The sequence below is a fragment of the Lontra canadensis genome, unplaced genomic scaffold, assembly GCF_010015895.1.
Source record: "Lontra canadensis isolate GAN:19392208 unplaced genomic scaffold, GSC_riverotter_1.0 scaffold88, whole genome shotgun sequence".
NCBI classification, from domain to species: Eukaryota; Metazoa; Chordata; class Mammalia; order Carnivora; family Mustelidae; genus Lontra; species Lontra canadensis.
In genome coordinates this window covers 6,951,230-6,971,466 of record NW_022631082.1, presented here as the reverse complement: position 1 = coordinate 6,971,466, position 20,237 = coordinate 6,951,230, and the positions used below count along the sequence as shown (strand labels likewise).

General features: G+C 54.4%; 1 protein-coding gene across 20 annotated transcripts in view; it reads left to right on the top strand.

The window, feature by feature from the left end:
- Window positions 1-20,237, top strand: part of CACNA1A (calcium voltage-gated channel subunit alpha1 A) — a 284,022-nt gene that overhangs the window by 245,090 nt on the left and 18,695 nt on the right. For 12 of the 20 annotated variants that reach the window (XM_032835845.1, XM_032835844.1, XM_032835854.1 and 9 more), the window contains 9 exons: window positions 350-460; window positions 4,970-5,053; window positions 7,469-7,474; window positions 11,773-11,889; window positions 12,229-12,294; window positions 12,472-12,587; window positions 14,515-14,665; window positions 17,579-17,706; window positions 19,935-20,031. In XM_032835845.1, coding sequence (XP_032691736.1) covers window positions 350-460; window positions 4,970-5,053; window positions 7,469-7,474; window positions 11,773-11,889; window positions 12,229-12,294; window positions 12,472-12,587; window positions 14,515-14,665; window positions 17,579-17,706; window positions 19,935-20,031 — 876 coding nt within the window. Of the gene's footprint in view, window positions 1-349; window positions 461-4,969; window positions 5,054-7,468; window positions 7,475-11,772; window positions 11,890-12,228; window positions 12,295-12,471; window positions 12,588-14,514; window positions 14,666-17,578; window positions 17,707-18,937; window positions 19,035-19,934; window positions 20,032-20,237 lie in introns of all 20 variants that reach the window. The other 8 variants (XM_032835846.1, XM_032835852.1, XM_032835856.1 and 5 more) reach the window with 3 other exon arrangements.

Below are 20,237 nucleotides of genomic sequence, written 5' to 3'. Positions count from 1 at the left end.
AGGATTTAAAGAGAGAGATAGATCTGAAGGGGGAAAAAAAAAACCACCAGAAAGTCCTGCAGAAAGATGCTACAGATGTCCTCCTGCATCCCATCAGGAGTGCCATCAGGCAGGCAGTCCTAGGGTCTGGGATGCTAAGGCAGGACTCAAGAAAGTGCTTGTTTTGCTATGGAAAGATTAGCCTAGCCCACAGAGGGCTTGCCTGGGGCCTGGGTCGCCTCCACAGGATGTTGGGAAGCCTAATGTCCAAGTCCCACCTGCCCCAGGGCAGGATAGTCGCAAAGCCACCTGCCTCCCCAGCCTCCACCTTGCCCGCTGACTCCACTGTCTTTCCTCCTCCCTTCTCCAGTTCTATGGGGCCTCGGTGGCTTATGAAAACGCACTGAGAGTATTCAACATCGTCTTCACCTCCCTCTTCTCTCTGGAATGTGTGCTGAAAGTCATGGCTTTTGGGATTCTGGTAAGCACGGCCTTGGGGCTAGAGCCATGGGTTGTGGGGGATGCCCAGAGGGACACTGGGTGCTGGGCGTTGGTCTCCCCACCTGCCCCAGGACCCCCAACCCCAGCAGTGGCATGAGCATCCCTCCAGTGCCTGCAGACCCCATGGAGGTGTTTGCACACTTGCCAAGTGACACCAACGAGACCCAACTTTTGAGGGTTCTTGGGTCCTCTGTGCATCCTGGTGCAGTCATTCCTCAAAGTGATCCAAAGCGGTAGGCGTAATTACCATCCGCTTTAAGGAAAGCAAGATCCAGACAGGCCAGGTCCATGGTGTTCTAGCTGTTCTAAACCACAATCCACAGAAATACGTACATTTTACAAGGGAGGCAGCAGGCAGACATCCAAACACAACAGAGATGATTTGTGCCCTTGTTGTGTGTCCTGTGCCCTAAGCTGTGTGTTCCACTGATGGCCTTGCCTTTCTGTTTTTGTTTTTGGGTTTTTTTTGAGATTTTATTTATTTAATTGACAGAAAGACAGAGATCACAAATAGCTAGAGAGGCAGGCAGAGGGGAGGGGGAAGTAGGCTTCCTGCCAAGCAGAGAGCCTGATGCGGGGCTAGATCCCAGGACCCTGAGATCATGACCTGAACTGAAGGCAGACTCTTAACCTACCAAGCCACCCAGGCACACACACCCCTGCCTTTCTTTTTTAAATGCAGTCGGGGCCCCACTCCCTTGCCTTCATCTCCCACTAATACAGGAGGTCTTAGCCAGAGGCCCATTGATCCCTAAAGGGATCCGTGGATGTGGCTGGGTTGGGGTCAGGGTGTGGAGTGTGTGTGAAATCAGATGGGGGGAAAAAAAAACACATCTTTATTTTCCACAAGCCACTAATTGGACTTTCACATTTCCTTCCATCTTGAAGGCAGACAGCCCCCTGCCGTGTTACCCTCAGTAAAGCCTGGGTCCCCGATAAAAATCAGACGCTTTCTTGGGGCGTGATAAGAGATCGCAGACACCTCCAAATTTCTTTTATGTTCATCCTCACTTCAAATGCTGGTGACTCTCAAACCTACAGCTAGAAGTTATGTAGTGTGTTAACGACGAAGTGCATTAATTAATTTAAAAAAATACTGTGATCAGCGTATTTTAAGATAACAGGGGCCCTTGCCATGCTGGGTATTTTGTTTTATGCATTTACAAAGCTTCCTCTAAGAAGGTCTTCCCAGGGAGCCAAGGAGGTTCAGAGCCAAAAAAAAAAAAAAAAAAAAAAAAAAAAAAGTGAAGAAAACCTGAACTGGTGGGGTTGTGTGTTGGGGTGACTTCAAGAAGCTCCCCCAGTGAGTGGCCGAGCTCAGACTCGATACAAGATGGCTTCCTCCCCACCAGCCGCTGAGTCCACCTCCCTGAGGAGAATGGTCTACAGTCGGTGGCCACAGCCAGGCTCTCAGTGGGGTGGAGGCTGGCTCCTCACCTTGGCTTCCTGAGGTGGCAAAGAGTGTCATTGTTGGGACCAGAGAGCCCTCAATTCAGATCACATCCCTGCTGTGTCACCGCCCCCCCACCATCGCAAGGGCCCGTCCTCTTCCCCTTCCTCAGAAGAGCCTGTGCAAACCCCAGCACAGATAAAGTTTGTCTGGATAAAGCTAGGGTGAAGCCTGGCATGGAGTGTCCCGTAAATGCCAGGAAGGGTCATAAGAAGGCTGGTCACCCCCACCCCTTCTCCTCCAAGGCAGAGGCTCCTGACCCTCTTACCTATTAGGACCGTTTGGGGAGATTTCTTAAAATTGAATGGTGCCCCTGAGCCAACCCCAGAAGTTCAGATTCCCTTGGTCAGGTGGGGGTCCCAGAATCTGTATTTTTTTTAAGATTTTATTTATTTATTTGACAGACAAAGATCACAAGTAGGCAGAGAGGCAGATAAAGAGGGAGGGGGAAGTGGGCTCCCTGCTGAGCAGAGAGCCCCAGGCAGGGCTCAATCCCAGGACCCTGAGATCATGACCTGAGCCAAAGGCAGAGGCTTAACCCACTGAGCCACCCAGGCGCCCCCGGAATCTGTATCTTTAACAAATAGCCCAGGTGGGTCCAAGAGACAGCCTGGGCTGTCAGGTCCTGTGCTGAACACCAGGCAGGCAGGAGAGGCACCCTCCATCCTGAGCAGTAGCACCAACTCAGCATTGCAGTCCCAGGGTTGCCACCAGGATGGATGGCAGGACATGCATGAGGGGTGGGGATCAGGCTCTGGTGTGCCCGCATCCAGGTGCAAATCCTGCCCCATCTTCTTTCTAGCTACCTGGCCTCAAGCGAGGCAACTGTAGAAATAGGAATGCTGTATGCCAGCCTCCCAGGGCTGAGGGGAGCGTGGTGTGGGCTCAGGCACGGGACCTGCCCAATGCAGCTGTGCTGTGCAATTTCTGAATCCCCAGTCCATCTTTTGATAATGAAAGTGGCTCTGCCCGAGGGCTGGGGCTCTATCTCACCCACCCCTGACCATCCCATGGGGGTGGAGCCTCTCTCACCAGTGTAGAAGAAGCCCCAAGTTCACCATGTGCAATTTAGGCGATGGGGGGAGTTTCCTAGTCCAGGGGCTTGAGGCCTGTGGCCAGACACCTAGAAAGTTGCCTTCACTGGGACTCCCCAGAACAGAGCTTGAGATAAGGATTGAGTGCAAGGAATTTATCTGAAAAGCCCAGGAAGTTCAGTGTGGGGGGTGGGGAGTGAGGCAGGAGCCAGAAGGCAGCCAGTACAGGGTGTATTATGGGACACAGTTCCATTGAGGGTCAACAGGAGGCAGCAGAGAGCACATACTTCACAGTCCTTGCACTTGAGGGGAGGAGAGAGCTGGGGTATTTATCCCCCAGTGCCCATCAGTCAGAGTCAAGGGCTGCTCCCTGGGGAGCTGTTAATTTCCCACAAAGAGAATTTTAATTTCCCATCTAAAGAGGATGCCCCTGGGCAGAGTAACTGAAAGCGTGTACTCACAATATGAGGGGAGGTGGTCAGGGCCCTGGAAGCATCTACAAAAACACCAAAAGGGCCAGTGGAACCCGAATTTCTTTCAGCTGAGTATAAAATAGCATTCATTCATTGAGCACCTACTGTATAACCAAACTTCACGCTTGCATTCACATGCCTGATCTGACTGCTGTTATACCCCTGGCTTCCAGGAGGGGGCTCTGAGGCCCAACCAGTCCAACTCCTAGGACATTTAACTCAGACAGGCTGAAAGAATTTGATCTTGGAAAGCACAGCTCCAAAGCCTGGGTTCTTCTCTCTGAGGCAGAGGGTTGCCACAGGGTCAGACACTCAGGGAAGGAACTGATCCCTCAGAATGGGACCCGAGCCCATTGTTGGCCTCTGCTTTGTAGGATGCTGGGAAGGCCTACGTGTCATTTGGGTGGCCCTGAGCCTTGAGAGCAGGGCTGTCTGTTTCAACCAGACCCTTGGATTCAGACAAAGGTGCTACTCAGTGTGAGCTCAAACCGTGGGGAACATTTCAGCATTTTCACAGCAGTGTGCTGTCCCTGTGTGACCCGATCGAGCCAGCACCCTGCCCAGGGCTGTGCCGGTCAGGATAGATCAAGTTTACGTGCAGAAACAAACAACCCCCACATCTAAGTCACTTTGGTCAACAAATGTTTTGTTGACATTCAGCAAGGAGGAGGCTCTTTGCCTCATAGTTACACAGGGACCCAGGCCCACAGAGCAGCCACCACCTGGAACATGGACAGTCACCAAGCCCAGGGTTAAAAGAGTTTGGTGAGTCCGACCCTGGCCAGGAGGTGGTTCATACCATCTCTGCTCAAAACCCATTGGCTATAACGAGAAACGTGGCCCCACAGAACCATGAGGGGGACCAGGAAGTGAAGCCTGCTGTGTGCCAGGAAGGCCTTTGTGCCTGTTACTATCTCTCTTTTTCAGATTAGTTAGTGGAAGAACAGAGAGGTTAAGTCACTGGCCCACAGCCGCACAGCACAATGGTAGCAAAGCGGGGATATGAACCCAAAACCCACTCTTAGCGAGCGTGCTATAACGAGTGGGGTCTTGAACACAAACTCTGGACTCACCCAGGCCTGGGTTCAAATCCTGATTTTTCACGTCCATGCTATTCGCCTCAGATGGGCGAGTGGCCTCACTGAGCTTCAGTCACCTTGTAAAAAATGGTTGATAATCCTTTGCTCCGAGGGTCTACATGAGGATCCCAGGGACATCATTTATAAAGCATCTGGGGTGTCAGGGAGCCGTCAGATGTGTCAGAGGGACAGGGTAGCCCTCTCTCTAGCAGAGCTGACTCGGGCTGCAGAGGCCCCCCTCTGGGGCTGGGAGAGCTGTGCAGTCCCGGGGAGGGGGAGCTCAGAGGAGATGATACTGAGCAGCCCACACAGCATTTTGCCATTGAATGACCGTAAGTGCTGTGGGCACTGGGTTGATCGGCAGCTGTTCCCCTAATGTACCCCGGGGCTGGCCGTGGCAGCCAGGCGTGGAGCCCTGCGTTGGCATCCCTGTCTTGTGGGTCCCCATTCTAGAATTATTTCCGCGATGCCTGGAACATCTTCGACTTTGTGACTGTTCTGGGCAGCATCACCGACATCCTCGTGACGGAGTTTGGGGTAAGTTTCCCGCCAGCTTCTCTCTGGGTAACTCCTGGCTGGGTGGAGAATGGGGGAATCTTCCAAAAGCAGCGGTCCCAAGAGCCACAGCTGACTGGGGCCAGCACTTGACCGTGACCAAAGAGGGAGAAGTGGGGACCCCAGGGGCAAGGGCAGCCCCTCAGAAGGGCAACTTAGGGAGACGGGGGAGCCCAAAGCCACAGTTCTGGGGCCAGCTCTGCAGCGTGAACTTCCCTGCCTCTTGGCTGTTGATTTATGAATATATAATACGGATGAGTGCATTGGGACAATTACAAGACCCCAAGGCTGAGCCCTGCCCCCAAACACCACACAGTCTTGGGACCCAGAAAAAACCAGCTTCAAGTCCATTCTGGTTGAACTAACCACCTTCTGGTTCGTGGGGGGGAGGTTCAGGAGGGAGCCGTGGCCATTGAGCCAACAGGGGACACCACTGCCAGGGCCTTAGGAAGGTCCCCAGGATGTCCACCCTCTTCCATCCCCAGGCTTGGGAGACTAGTGACTTGTGGAGGTCTCTGGGCATCTCTGCGGTGGCCCCACAAGCCACATTGTCCTTCCCCCTCATCTGAAAGACTCAGGGCCCCAGAGCTCCTACCTCAGACCCCTTCCTTGGCCATTTGCGAGTGAGCACAGGCTTGGGAGCCCTCAGGAGACTGTTGGGAGGGCAGGAGATCCTCACAGGGCGAGCAAAAAGGCAAAGACTCTTGGAGCCAAGGGCAGGGCGGGGGGCATCAACCTCATCATAATAGCAATAAATATAATGGCTGGTGAGAACGACACACTCAGATGCATGACAGGTGCTGTGCCAAACGGTTCACGTGAATTAGCTCGTGATACAGGTCAGGGGGTCAGGACAGAAAAGAATTCCCTTGGAGGATTCAGCTGAAGAGATCAGAAAACAGAGACCACTCACAGAAAGGAGGCGAGGGAGGCAGAACAGGATGACAAAGTGCCCAGCACGCGGCCACCATGGGGAGATATTACCTGCCCAGGTGCTAAAGCTGGGAGGAAATCCAAGCTGGAATGGGGAGGGTCCACCTGCAGGATCCAAGGACCTGGAGGGCCTCATCTCTGTCCTGAGTTTCTAAGGGATCCAGAGCTCCCGTTGGCAGTCACAAAATCTCACCATCCAGCTGAGCACACGACAGTTTTGAACCAGTGGCCCTCTGGGTCGAGAGGTCAGAAGGGTGGCCCAGCACCCCAGCCGCGCAAGTGGAGGAAGTTGGTTGAAACCCCCAGGCACCAATGAGAGATCCATCAGGCTGGACCCAGTGGCCCATCCTCCAGGCTGGCAGGTTAGGGAAGGACAGGAGGGTGAGGCACGGGGCCCCCAATTCAAGAACATCAGGACTAGTACAGTGATCAAACACCCCTCCCTACAAGCTGTTCACTTCGGCCGGCTTGCATTGCCTCCTCTCATGTAGAATGGGGACAACAGTTGCACTTAACCTCACTGGGTCCCTGCAAGGTCCACGTTCACCCATGCATTCAGTAGGCATTCACTGAGCGCCTGCTGCATACCAGGCATTGCTGTAAGTGCTCTGAAACCGGAGATGGGGAACAAAGCGAAAACAGACAAGAATGCCTGCCCCGTCCCCCAGGGGACTGATGTTCTAGGGAGGGAGTCGACAACTTATAACAGGTGTGAGCAATCCACGTGAAGGGTTTGGCACAGAACCTGCCAGGAAATAGATTGTTCCCGAATGGTGGTTACTATTATTGCTATTATTACCGTGAAGGTATTTGGGTCCGCGGTATTTGGGGTTTGGGCCAACCACCTCCCTGGCCTCATCTCCCTGGGGCCCTGAATTAGAATCACCTGGAGGGAAAGATAGAGGGTGGGCGTGTGGACCCTTTTGGGATGTTATCTTCCCAACCTGCGGGGCAAGGAGCCCACAGCCTCCCCTTTCTGCCTCCCAGGTAAGCCCGCTAGGTCAAGCCAGAGCTCAGCCAGGCTGAGGCAGGAAGAGCCAGACCCTCGCCAGGCCAAGTCCCCAGGGTTTGGGAGGGAGAGGGCTCGGGGGACCCCCTGGGCCTCAGCTGCCGCCCCCAAGTGGCCGGGTGACGTGGGTTTGCCCTGCGTTCAATGGATAATGACTGTGTTTCTTGTCTTGTCTCTTTTCATGCCTGCTCTTTAAACTGTATATTGGCACAACGCCGTCTGAAAAACTCATCCAATCAAAATGCACTATGAAATTCATTTGTTCATCCATGACGTGGTCTGTGTGTTCATACACCAATGACTATCTCCCAACCCACCACCCCCACTCCCCGCCCGGGAACCGAAACCCATTGGTTTTTTGGCACTGGTTACAAATCAACCTAAAAAACGCTGAACACGCCTCCCAACCGCCCCCGCCCGCCCGCTCCCCCTCCATCTTCAACATCTGCATCTAGAATCCGGTTGGTCTTACTTCTTTCTGAAGTCTAAATGCCTTACATTAACTGTGAACGCATCTTCTCGCGTCAGCACTGCACGTCCTGCCCTGGGCTTATGGACTTGGGTTGCCTGATGCTCCTCCCCAGCCCCCCTACCCCATCTGTCTGTCTCCCCAGTCCACTCCCACTCCCTCCTCATTCCAACAGCCCCTCCTTCCCTCCCTCCCCTCCCTCCCCCCCCTTCTCATTGTTTTTATTGGGTTCTGAATTGGGGTTTTCTTCATGGGTTGGTTTACAGCTTTTGCAAAGAGAAGACTGGGTTTGCCCTGTGTAACGCCTCCCGCAAGACTAGTCAGCTGGCTGGGTCTCCCACCCCATCCCTTACCCACTTCCCTACACTCTGAGCCCCCAGCCAGCCACTCATCGCTCCTGTCTCCTGTTCAGCTTCATGGAGCCTAGGTACCGGGCTAACTCACCCCACTCCAGGCCCGTGGGTTTGACTGGCTAAGACGTCAATTTCCAAGTCCAAGGAGGAGGTCATACACACCGTCGCTGAACCCATGTGCCCTCCCCGCTTTCCGACACCCACACTCTCTTCCTTACTTCTTGTTTGGGTGCTCTTCCTCTCTCTCCTCTCCGCTTCGAATATATCCATACATACCTGTCCCTCTCTGTTCCTCCCTGCACACCCACGCTCCTACCCCAGCACACACCATCTCCATCACTCTCCCTCCCTTCCTCTTTGCACACTTGCACACTCCTTGCTCCTTGCATACTTCTCATTCTCGTAAATTCTTTCTTCCCCTGCCTCATCCCCACCATCTCTGAGCCCCTTTGAAGGACCACCCCCATACCAGGATCCCTCCCACGCTAGCAACACCATGTGCGCTCATCCCCCAGACATTTTGTGATTCTGAATGTGGTGCCGCAAGCGGAAGTGGGCTGAAGGGGACACCATCACTGCCACCCTCTCGCCTAAAGCCAAAGTGAGGAAGCCAGGCATTGATCAAATAACCACTCTCAAACCCATCTGAAATTACAACTGTGTTATGAACTAAAGGACAAGCACTGTTAACAAAAGAGGGGGGAGAAGAGCGTTCGAGGCCCAGAACAGCATGTGCAAAGGCCCGGTGGCAAGAGGAATCCTGCAGGCATCTGGGTCTCCAAGTGAGGGGGTGTGGGAGCAAAGAGAGTGAAGGAAGGCTGACCCAGGGAAAGTGAAAACGTCAGGAGGGGATAAGCCCTTGGGGCCTTGTCGAAGCCTGAGAGGATTTGGAGCAGGTGCAGCTATGGAAGTGTGATTAGACAAGATGGCTGAGACCACGAGGGAGCGCCAGGCAGGGGACTGGGCCAGCAAGGAGCACCAGGATCCCCTCGAGAGGGGACTGGCCACCTAAGCAGGGGCTTCTCCAGGGCCTGGGGATGGGTTGGGTCTGGGCTGGGGGAGAAAGGTACCTGGAGGGATCTGAGTCTGGCTTGAACTGGGAGACAGAAGTTAGGGAATGCCAGAAGAGGACTAGGTTGGGGGAAGAGCACAGATGTAGACACAGAGTTTGAGGTGCCTTTAAGGGCACCCCGGAGGAAGTCAAGTAGGCAGGTGGTACGGGATCTGGGGCGCAGGGGCAAGGTCTGCGGAGGTGTGGTCCGCAAATGCTAGGATTTCTGGACCCTTCAATGGCTGGTTCTCGTGTCTTCCTGAGCGTGACAAGCCTTCCCGGGCCTGCGTCCCACCCCATCACGCTTGAACCAGGGCGCACGGGGCATGCTTGGAGGAGAGCACAGCTGCTCCTTCCTGGGCTGTGGATGGAAAGATGGAAGCTAGGAAGAGGGAAGTCTCCAGAAGTTCTGCGAGCACTTGAAGGACTTGATGCAGAACCAAGACGACGACGGAGGGTTGGATGAGGGCACACAAGTACCTTCCCCTGCCCCACCCCCTGGACCTCTCTCATCTCCACCCCTACTTCCCCCATGTGTCTCCTTCCTCTGCTCCAAGAAGGGCAGCATGCTCTCTGCACGCGTCCCCCTGCGAGACCCCTTGCTTCTCCTGCATGGTGGCAGGCTCCCGCCGCTCTACCCTGAGTCCCGGGAAGCTGCTCCAGGCCCGCCTGCCTTTGCATGCTGGGCAGAGTCCACATGTTATGACCCGCCCCGTGAAGGGATGGCTTGTACTCTGGGGATGGTCGGGAGGGGCTGGGGACACCTGGGCCATCGGCCCCATCCCCAGGTAGAGCTGGGAAGCCAAGCAGGGCTGGGAGTCAGGTCAGCTGGGCACAGGGGGCGACTCTCAGCTGTGCTGGGAATGGGAGCTTGTTCGGGGCCCCTGGGAGCTTCTCACAGTGGTTGGGCCCAGGATGGTCAGGATAGGCTCTCCCAGTCCCCTCCCCCATCCTAGAAGCCCAAGGGCCAACTGATGGGTCCCAACGAGCATCCTAGACTTTGCCAACCAATCCAGAGGCCTCCCCGTCAGCCCCAGAAATTCCTTGAACTCCCGTCCCTGCCTCTCAGCTCCCAGGCCAGACCCAGTAGCTGGGAAGCCCCCAGGAGCCACCAAGTAGGATGCCCATATAGAATTCATCAGCCAAGCTTTTGAGAACAAAAGGAGTGCTGTGACTGTCAGGGCAGGCTGTATGGTCGCCCCTGCCTCATGTGAAGGGTGAGGGCGAGGCCAGTGGAAATCTTGCTACATGGCCCATGTCTAGGGCTCTCTAGATCCCCTAGAGCAGAGCCCAGGTAAAGGTCCTCCCCCTCCAGCCTGCGGAGTGACCAGCGGAGCTTTCCTGGTCTGCCCGAGGCGGGGGTCTCACACCCCAGTGCCTCTGGCATCGAAGCAGGTGCCATAGACCAGGAAAGCAGGTGCCACTTCCAGAACGTGGGGGACCTCGGCAAACCAGAGGGCACATGGCCCACTTCATGGGGGCTGCCATATCTAAGCCCCAGCCAACTTTTGCCAACCTGGAGGCAGGTCCAGAGTTGCCAGAATCACCAGATTTGGGGGAGACCTCCGATTTTTAAACACTGGCAATTCTTCTTAATCAGAACAAAACCGCTTAGGCCCAAGGAGAGAGCTTCGCCAGTCACATTTGGTCCATTTGTGACTTTGAGCCACGTGTCCCCCACCAGCGACCCTGAGGCCCCAGCAGACAAGCCACCCCTCCTCCCCGCCCCCCCGAGGGTGGGGGAGGGGCAGCCAGGGGCCCACATCCCGCTGCTCTCCTGGCTCCCCTCCCAGCTGACCTCCCCCCCTTCCCTGGGGGTTTCTCCCGGCTTGGGTGGGAGGAGGTAGAGGCAGTGACTAGTCAGGGGGTCTTTGAGCAGAGGCAGGGCCCACGCAGGGAGGTCCTGGGGGCAGGGACGGCCCCACCTCCAGCACCGGCCCCTTGGTGGGCCTGGGCTGTTGGCGAGCTCACCCACCCACGGGCGCTGCGTACTTCCTGCTTCCCGCAGGCCTGGTCCCGTGCTACTCCACCCAGCCCCAGAAGCTGAGAAGCCATCCCTGAGAGGGGGGAAAAGGGCCCCAAATGCATCTTCTCCGACTCAGCGGGCAGCGAGGACTCGCCCTGCAGCCGACCAGCCCCAGCTCCCTCCCGTCCTCCCCATTCCCGCTCGCCAAGGGGGTAAGAAAAGATGCTCTTCCGCTTCTCCGATTGGCTCGAGCCGCTGTTCCTCTTGGCCGTGGGGTGAGGTCAGGGCGGGCAGGAGCGGGTGGGCAGCTCGGCAGGGCAGGGCAGGGCAGGGTGCCCGTTGAGTCCCATGACAGATGCATTTCTGGCCCGGAGCGTAACATGCCCTGGGAACCCGCACATGTCCACCAGGCCTGCGCGCTGGCTACCCCCACCCCGCCCTGGTGTTTGTGCATCGTACACGTGTGATGGATTCGGCAACTTGACCCGCTTGTGTCCTATCGTCTCAGTGCATTTGGTTGTTGGGAGAAACAAAAACCATCTCGATTTTTTTCCTGATTGGATGATTCGGATATATTTTCTTTCCCTTGTTCTTTGGTTATTTTTCCCCACCCCACCCCACCCGGTTCCTTTCTCTTCCTTCCTTTTTCTTTCCTTTTCCCCATCGCGGGTGGGGCTGGCAGGGAGGGTTTATGCTTTTGAGTTGCCTTTTCTTCCCTTCCCCTTCTCCCCCCAACTTTGTTCCTTTTTCGACGTTTTTCCTCCGCACCATTGCATTAATAGTGCTTTCTCTCCCTCCTTATTTGGGGTCTGGCTTGCTTTTCCTGTTGGTTGGCTTCATGTAGGGGCCTCTGTGAGTGGTGACGGCTCTGAGCCCCCCGGGGTGGGTGGATGGTCACCCTTTTCTCTCCATCTCCCCAGAATAACTTCATCAATTTGAGCTTTCTCCGCCTCTTCCGAGCTGCCCGGCTCATCAAACTCCTCCGTCAGGGTTACACCATCCGGATTCTTCTCTGGACCTTTGTGCAGTCCTTCAAGGTGAGCCCCTGCCGCCAGTCTAGGGCTGAGAAGATTTTTCCCCTACCCCTGCTGTGGCTGAAAGTAGAAACCAGGTGGAAATGCCTCTGTGGTGCCCTTTGCTGAGAGTCTGTGATCTGTAGAGCTCTTCTCTCAACCGTGGGCCCCTGGTGTGACTTGAGAATCCCCCTGATGCCTTCTTGCCACTATGACCTCAAAAAGGCCCACCGATCCCTGGCACCACTCTGGCACAGCTTGGGGCCGCCCAGCCCAGTGGGGCAGAGCCCTGGGATGGGGAGGGAAATGGTTTGGATAAGAGGCCCCCTGGCACTTTCCTTTATTGCCTTTTTTCCCCACCAGGCCCTGCCGTATGTTTGTCTGCTGATTGCCATGCTTTTCTTTATCTATGCCATCATCGGGATGCAGGTGAGTGCCGATCCCCTAGCATTCCTAGAGCCCTCCCTGGGAGGGCTACCATCCTTAGGCAGGGGTGGGTCAGGGGAACCCAGTTTGGAGAGACAGCCATGACGGTTGAGTGGAGTTTCCCTGAAGGCACTGGGGGCATTGGTGCCCCTGGTCATTCATTACCTTCCTATTCCCCAGGTGTTTGGCAACATCGGCATCGACGTGGAGGATGAGGACAGTGATGAGGATGAGTTCCAAATCACTGAGCACAATAACTTTCGGACCTTTTTCCAGGCCCTCATGCTTCTTTTCAGGTGAGCGAGCACATGTGCTTTCCTGCTTCTCTTCTGGTGGGGGTGCGCCCTCTTCCGGTTGGGGGCGTGTCCTCCCCCTTTCTCCTCCTGTAGGGGGCGTATCCTTTCCTTCCTCCTCCTGCAGGAGGCGTGTCCTTTACCCCCCATCTTCCTGTAGGGGGCGCGTCCTTTCCCTCCTCTTCCTGTAGGGGGCATGTCCTTTCCCTCTTCCTATAGGGGGCATGCTGTCTTCCTTCTGTTCCAATGAGGCTTGGGATGGGCTTGTGGGGGGCCCAGGGACCCTGGCTGAGCAGAAGCTAAAGGTCCTGGGATACAAGCATGGAAGGCGTTTTCAGGCATTACATCACTGAACCCTCCTGACCGTCCTGTGAGGTGGGGATTCTTGGCAACCCTATCTGACAGGTGAGGAAATTGAGGCTACTTGGACCCTGAGGCTTGATTTCTTAATCCTGGCTGCGCATTAGAGCTCCCTCATTCATTTATCCGTGGGAGGTTTATTGAACACCACTGTGTGCCAGGCATTGCTGAAGGTACAAAGCAGAAAGAGATATTCCGTGCCCTCCAGGTGCTTCTATTCCTGCTCAGGAGAAAGGCCATCGGTAAGCTAGTGATGGAGAATGCAGGAAGGGGATAGAATTCAAGAATAAGAGAGAAATAGAGGCACAAAAGAACAAACAATGTGTGGGAGTGCCTGGGTGGCTCAGTGGGTTAAGCCTCTGCCTTCGGCTCAGGTCATGATCTCAGGGTCCTGGGATCGAGCCCCGCATCGGGCTCTCTGCTCAGCGGGGAGCCTGCTTCCCCCTCTCTCTCTGCCTCTCTGTCTGCTTGTGATCTGTCAAATAAACAAATGAAGTTTTTAAAAAGAAAACCCACAAAAAAAAAAAAAAGAAGAAGAATGAATGTGTGATTTCACTTACATGAAGTGCCCAGAACAGGCAAATTTCATAGAGGTAAAGAAGAGGACTAGAGATTGCCAGGGGCTGCATGAGTGGGACAGATGAAAGATTCTGCAGGTGAACAGTGGTGACAAGTAGGTGCACAGTATTGTGAATGTACTGAATGCCACTGGACTCTACCCTTAAGAATAGTTAAAATCAATTTTTTTAAGATTTTTACTTATTTATTAGAGAGAGAGAGAGCAAGCACAAGCTGGTGGAGGGGCAGGCAGAGGGAAAGGGAGACGCAGGCTCTCCGCTGAGCAGAGAGCCCAATGCTGGGCTAGATCCCAGGATTCTGGAATCGTGACCCAAGCCGAAGGCATATATTCAACCGACTGAGCCACCCAGGCACCCCTAAAATGATCAATCTTATGTATACTTGGGAATGAGAAAAAAAAAATTTTTTTAATTTAGCAACAACATCTAAAGGAATGGAGGGCTGGTAGGTCATGCCTCCCTGGAGGCAGGTGATGTGTGAGAGAACTAGGTGAGGGAGGGAATGTTGTGGCTATCTGAGGAAGGGCAGGTCAGGAAGAAGTTATAATGAGTGCAAAGGCCCTGAGGCAGGAGCATGGCTGGCATGTTTGGGGACAGTGAGATCCCAGTGTGCCTGGAGCAGAGAGACCTAGGGAGAAGGTAATAAGAGGTGATCATAGCCTGGAGGAAGAGGAGCCTTTAAAACATATCTATGTCCCCAGGCCCCACCCCAGACCAGTTGAAAGCAAGCCTGTGGGAGTGGGGCTTTTGCATCAGCATTATTTAAAGTCCCCCCCAATGAACTTTAAAGACCCCCCCAATTGAACACCTAAAGGATGAGAATCATCTCTCTGAGCTCCCAGAGCAAAAAGGTGGCGTATCTAGAACTTGAACTCATGCCAGTCCAACTCTGGACCCCCGTGCAAATATCCCCGAAGGATATCCATGTCCAGGCCTGGGTGCCCAGGTCCAGATGCCCATGTCCCTGATGGTGCCCTCTCTCCTTTCCCCAGGAGTGCCACCGGGGAGGCTTGGCACAACATCATGCTTTCCTGCCTCAGTGGGAAGCCGTGCGATAAGAACTCGGGCATCCTGACTCCCGAGTGTGGCAATGAATTTGCTTATTTTTACTTCGTTTCCTTCATCTTCCTATGCTCATTTCTGGTGAGTCTGTGTACATGTGGGGGGGTGGGGCAGGTAGCACGGGGTCGGGGGAGCCTCCCTGACCTGGCTCCCACTGTGGGGGAATACGTCTGTGTCACAGATTTGCTCCCTCCAGAGCGTCTCTGCGCCGGCTGGGGATTCAGTTATCCGGGGGTTCTCAGCAGCGACACTGCTGATATTTGGGGCTGGTTTGGTTTCTGCAGGGGGTGGGGGTGGGCTGTCCTGTGCCTTGCAGTGTGGTTAGCAGCTTTCCTGGCCTCCAGCCTCAGGCGTGATAAGCAAATATGCCTTCTGACATTGACAGTGACCCCCTGGAGATTGGGGGAAGGACAGAATCTCCCCCATCCAAGAGCCACTGGGTTTTACTGAGGAAAAAACTAGCGGAGCTGAGAGCTGGTCCCCACGGCCAGTCTAGTTACACGGGATACTAGTTATGCTCCTCCTCTCCCTGGAGCCACAGAGCCAAGTCAAGAGAACAGAAACTCTCCAGATATCTTAGAGGAGACTTAATACAAGGATTGGCTACATGGGGTTGAAAGAGAACTAGAGAACCCTGGAGTCACCAGGGATTCCTGGCTTCGGGAATTAAAAGGAAAAGAGGGCGGACTGACTCACCTCCACCCCGCCCCTGGCACCCTGGCTGTCCATGGCCCCAGGACACTTGTAGACAGTCCCTGTGGCTGCTGTGACAAAGGACCACAGACTTGGTGGCTTAAAATGACAGAAAGTTACCCTCCCACGGTTCTGGAGGCTAAAACCAATCAAGGAGTTGGCAGGGCCGTGCTCCCTCCAAAGCCTCTAGGGGAGAATCCTTCCAGGCCTCTTCCAACTTCTCAGGATCCCGGTGTTCCGTGGTTTAGGTCTGTCCCTCCGGCATCTGCCTCCATCCTCTCCCCTGTGCGTCTGTGTCCAGATTCCTCTTTTCGGGGAATAGCAGTCAGATTGTATTTAGGGCCTCCCCAATCCAGTATGACGTCATCCTAACTTGATATCACGAAGACCCTTTTTCCAAATAAGGTCAGGTTCACAGGTACCAGGGGTTAGGATCTGAACATGTCTTTTGAGGGGGACATAATTCAGCCCACAAGACAGATCCACACTGGAGACAGAAGGGGTCCCTTCCCCCATCCTCCCTGGTGTGGTTTCCTGACCGTGGATCCCACCAGCAGGATACAGGAAGCCAGCTGCCAAAAGAGTGTGAGATGAGTGCAGACCCTGACCAGACGCCAGCGTCTGTCAGCGAAAGTCCAGCACCCTCACCCCCTTCAGACCTGTGGTCTCACACTGAGAGACTTATAGCCTCTGTCTCTCAGCCCCCGAGTCCAGCACCTGCAGCCGCTGACCCACAAGCTCCATTCATTGCCCCGTTCCAAGTTCCCAGGCAAGAGAGTCTGAATGAACCAGCCCACCCCTTGGTCAAAAAGCCACCCTTGTCCAAGCAGCTATAGATACATGTGAGAACAAGACCCTATAATAGAGCCCATCTGAGAAGGACAGGCACCCTAGAAGACATCTCTGCTTGACCATCAGCACCCCGAGGTCAGGGATTTCTGTCTTGTTCCCTGCCGCATCCCCAGCACCTAGGACAGTGCCTGGCACACAGGGGAAGCTTGTCAATATCATGAAGATGAATTAAAAATTGAGTCACTGAAGTTAGGGACGCCTAGGATTAGGGGTTATTTGTTAAGCACCTACCAGGCTTACATCTATACCTTTGTTGAATACCTACTACATGCCAGACCTGATGCTAGGCACTGAGGTGCAGGGACAGAACACAGGTGTCTCAGGCTGCGGGGGTAACCAACAGACGAGTCAGCAGGTAATAGCAACGTGGCCTGATACATGCTGTGATGAGATGATTCAAACCAAGGGAAGGAAGATTTCAAAGAGTGGCCTGCAGGGACCACGAGCAAGACCTAGAACACATTTGAAGTAGCAGAAACTTCCCTAATGTAAGCAGCACATACAGCTCACTGACTTGTGTACCTGAAAAGTCCAGGTGAGGCTGGATCCTGACAGCGGACCCCATCCTCCTCACTCTTCCCCACACTGGCTTCGCTCTCGGAATTTCTCCTTGTTGAGGTCAAACGACGGCCAGGGTGTCAGCACAAATCCCAGGGAAGGCTCGCATTGACCACCTTGGGTCATGTGTCCCTCCCTAAGCAATCACAGCCCTGGGTTGTATGACCAGTGCCTAGGGAGCCAGAAAGTGGGGGTTGGCCACACCCAGCTCCAGCCTCTTGCAGATAAAGGAGGAGGGTTCCCCAGATGCTGCTCCCCACAGGGAGGCAAATCCTGATGTTTACTAAAGAAGCAACATTTACAAAGGATTGGAGGCAAAATGATGTAATCTCCCGCTGTGCTGAGGGCCAGAAGGACATGTGAAAATGTGCTACTGGGTGTAGATGAGGACAAGAAAATTAATTCATGCATCTGTCCATCCATCCATCCATCCATCCATCCTTCCATCCAGGAAATAGTTGCTGAATGCTTACTTTGTGCTGGGGCTGGGAATACAATCCACACGGAACACTGACTTTGGCCTTGTTGGGGGGCTGGTGTGGGAAGATGGGGGGGGGGTCATGGTGGTCCCTTGGGATTGGCCCCCATTTCACATAGCGTCTTCCTTCTCTCTCTCTGTCTCTGTCTCTGTCCATCACTACTGGTCTCTGTCTCTTCGTATTTCTCTGTCTCCGTCTTTGTCTCTCTGTCCCATCTCCATTTCTGCATTCATTCCTGGGGTTCCTTGTGTGAGTGTGTGTCTCTCCTCCCCATCCCCCCATCTTTTTCTTTCTCTGTCTCCCTTTTGTCATCTCACCCCTCTCCCTCGCTCTCTCTCTGGGCCTCTGTGTATGTGTGTTTGGGTGTGTCTCGCTCTCCCCCACTCCCTCCCGGCCCCCGGGGTCCCCACAGATGCTGAACCTGTTTGTCGCCGTCATCATGGACAACTTTGAGTACCTCACTCGAGATTCCTCCATCCTGGGTCCCCACCACCTGGATGAGTACGTGCGTGTCTGGGCCGAGTACGACCCCGCAGCGTGGTAAGGAGTCGCCCGCCCCTTCCAGCCACATCGCCCACCTCTCCCTGGCTGCTAGAGCCCACGAGGCTAGGTCAGGTCCCGGACTTTGGGTCTTTGGGTCGCTGGGGAGCTAGCTGGGATCTCTGAGGGGTCAACCTGGAGGAAAGAGACAAGGATCGGTGCCCTCACATGCCACAGGTGAAATGGTTGGGGACCACCTGCCTGAGGCCCAGGCTTTCTAGGAGAAGAGGGAAGGAATCAAACATTGAGGTTTCAGCCTCCTGTGACTCTCCCCCCAACTGAGAAGCCTCAGGATGGTGAGGACAAGCTACCCAGACCAGCCAGACAGAGGATGGGGAGGAAGCCAGAGGCCTCTCAGCCTCTGCTGTCCTGGGAGTGATGGGAACAGGGCCGGCCTAGCTCCCTGGGCAGGTGGCATTGGTGGTGAGATCAGACTGGTGCCGGACAGCGATCACAGGAGGCCAGGGCCAAAGACACAAAGCCTCAGGGGTTCTCGCATTTTCGAGGCCACAAAGGGAGCGAGCTCTCCTACCCTTGGGCACCAGAGTGCTCCTGGTGTGGTTCCAAAGGGTCGTTCTCCACCCTGTGCACGTGGGGACCAACATGGAGCTGCTCAGAGAAGCTACCCCGAACCTCAGCGCCCACCAACCACTAACTGAAGAGTCTAGTTCAAGCCGGGCTGGGGCCTGAGAAAGCATTAATGGGGGCCCTTGGCACCCCGAGTGCTGGAGGGGAGGCCTCCAGGAGGAAGGTGGGGAGGACTCCATCCTTGCCGTTCCCACAGCCCCAGACAGGTCCTCCGTGAGACCAAGAGGCTGGGTTGAGCCACGGGTCTGGGGCTTTGACTTCTGGCTGGTTCCTAACTCTTCCTCTTTTGATTTTAGGTCACAGCAGTTGGATGCTGTCCCCCTATTCCTCGAGCTCCCCCTCCCTGCAGTGTAGCCTGTGTAGATTGGGGAGAAGGGAGATACAGAGAGAGCCCTGGGGGAGGGCCCCTCCTACCCCCCCCCCCGCCCCCCCTGACCCAGAGCTTTCGCACACCCCAACCGAGACCCTCTTCTCCCCGGACTCTCTGGGAACAGCTCAGGGAACTTCCCTCATCCCTGAGTCTCCCCAACCCCTTCAAAGCCGGGGGGTCCCCAGCCTCTGGCATCATGACCTTGCTCCGTGCACAGGGAGCTAGCGTGAGCCCAGACCCCTGCCTCCACTAACCCCTGTCTTCTCCTTTCAGTGGTCGGATTCATTATAAGGATATGTACAGTTTATTGCGCGTGATATCTCCCCCTCTCGGCTTAGGCAAGAAATGTCCTCATAGGGTTGCTTGCAAGGTTTGAATTCCACTAAAACCTGCTAGCATCCATGGAATGAGTGTGGCTTGGGGTTCCTCAATATATATATTTCATATATATATATCTATAAAACAGAGCCATCTCTCTTTCTTGCATTAAACTAGAGAATTCTTAGCCAACAGAATGCAGTCACGTAGACTCGATGAAGCATGGGACATAATCTCTCTGTTCCCTTCAGCCATTTCTGCTTGCTCTTAGCTGAAGCTGCCCATCCCAGGGTCTCAACGGCACCCCAAACCCGACACATCGGGGGGTCGGAACTGTGCACCAACCCCCCCATCACCTCCACTCTCTCCCCCTCCACCCTTTGCCTCCCAAAGCCCCCAGCCCTCCTCCCGCCGCCCTGGCCCCCCCTTCCCCTTCTAGGCCCCCTCAGAGACCAGCCTCAGCCAAACCAGAGAACTTGACCCAATTTTTAAAATATCACTGAGCCAGAGCCTTGTGCCAGTCCCTCCAAAATGAGACCCCGCCTTTCCTCCAAGCCCCACCAGAACCCTAGCTCAGAGTCAAAACTGAATCTGACTTTTCTCTTTTCTCTCTCTCTCTCCCTGCTCATGAGCAGTGAAATGATCTTTTTTTAATGACCTTTTCTTCCATTTTTTTCCTCCTGTTTTCCATTTATTTGAAACACCTATTTTATTGTTCTCTGCATCTTCCTCTCTCTATTTTTTCGGCTCGTGTGATTTTTTTGGTTTGGTTGGATTTTTGTTTTGGTTTCTTTTTTGTTTTTCTTTTTTTGGTGTTTTGTTTTTTATCTTTGTTGTTTTTTTGTTTGTTTTATTTTTTTAATTTTTTTTTCTTTCCGTTTCTCCCTCTCCCTTCACCCACCCCTTTCTTTGGTTCTCCGTTCCTACCCCGTTTTGTTTTCGGTGCTGCCAGGGGCCGCATGCCTTACCCGGACATGTATCAGATGCTGAGACACATGTCTCCGCCCTTGGGTCTGGGGAAGAAGTGTCCGGCCAGAGTGGCTTACAAGGTAGTCTACCCTTGCCGACCACCGGCGTCGGGCACTGGGGATTTTTCAGCGCTGACCAGGAACAACCAGCCGAGTCTCTTTTTCCGGAGTTACTCTTCTTCTTTTTTTTTTTTCTCTTTTTCTTTTTCTTTTTTTCCCTTTCCTCCTCGAGTAAATGGATCATGACCGTCCCTTGACTCTAAGCAGCACACTGTGTCCGTCTTTTC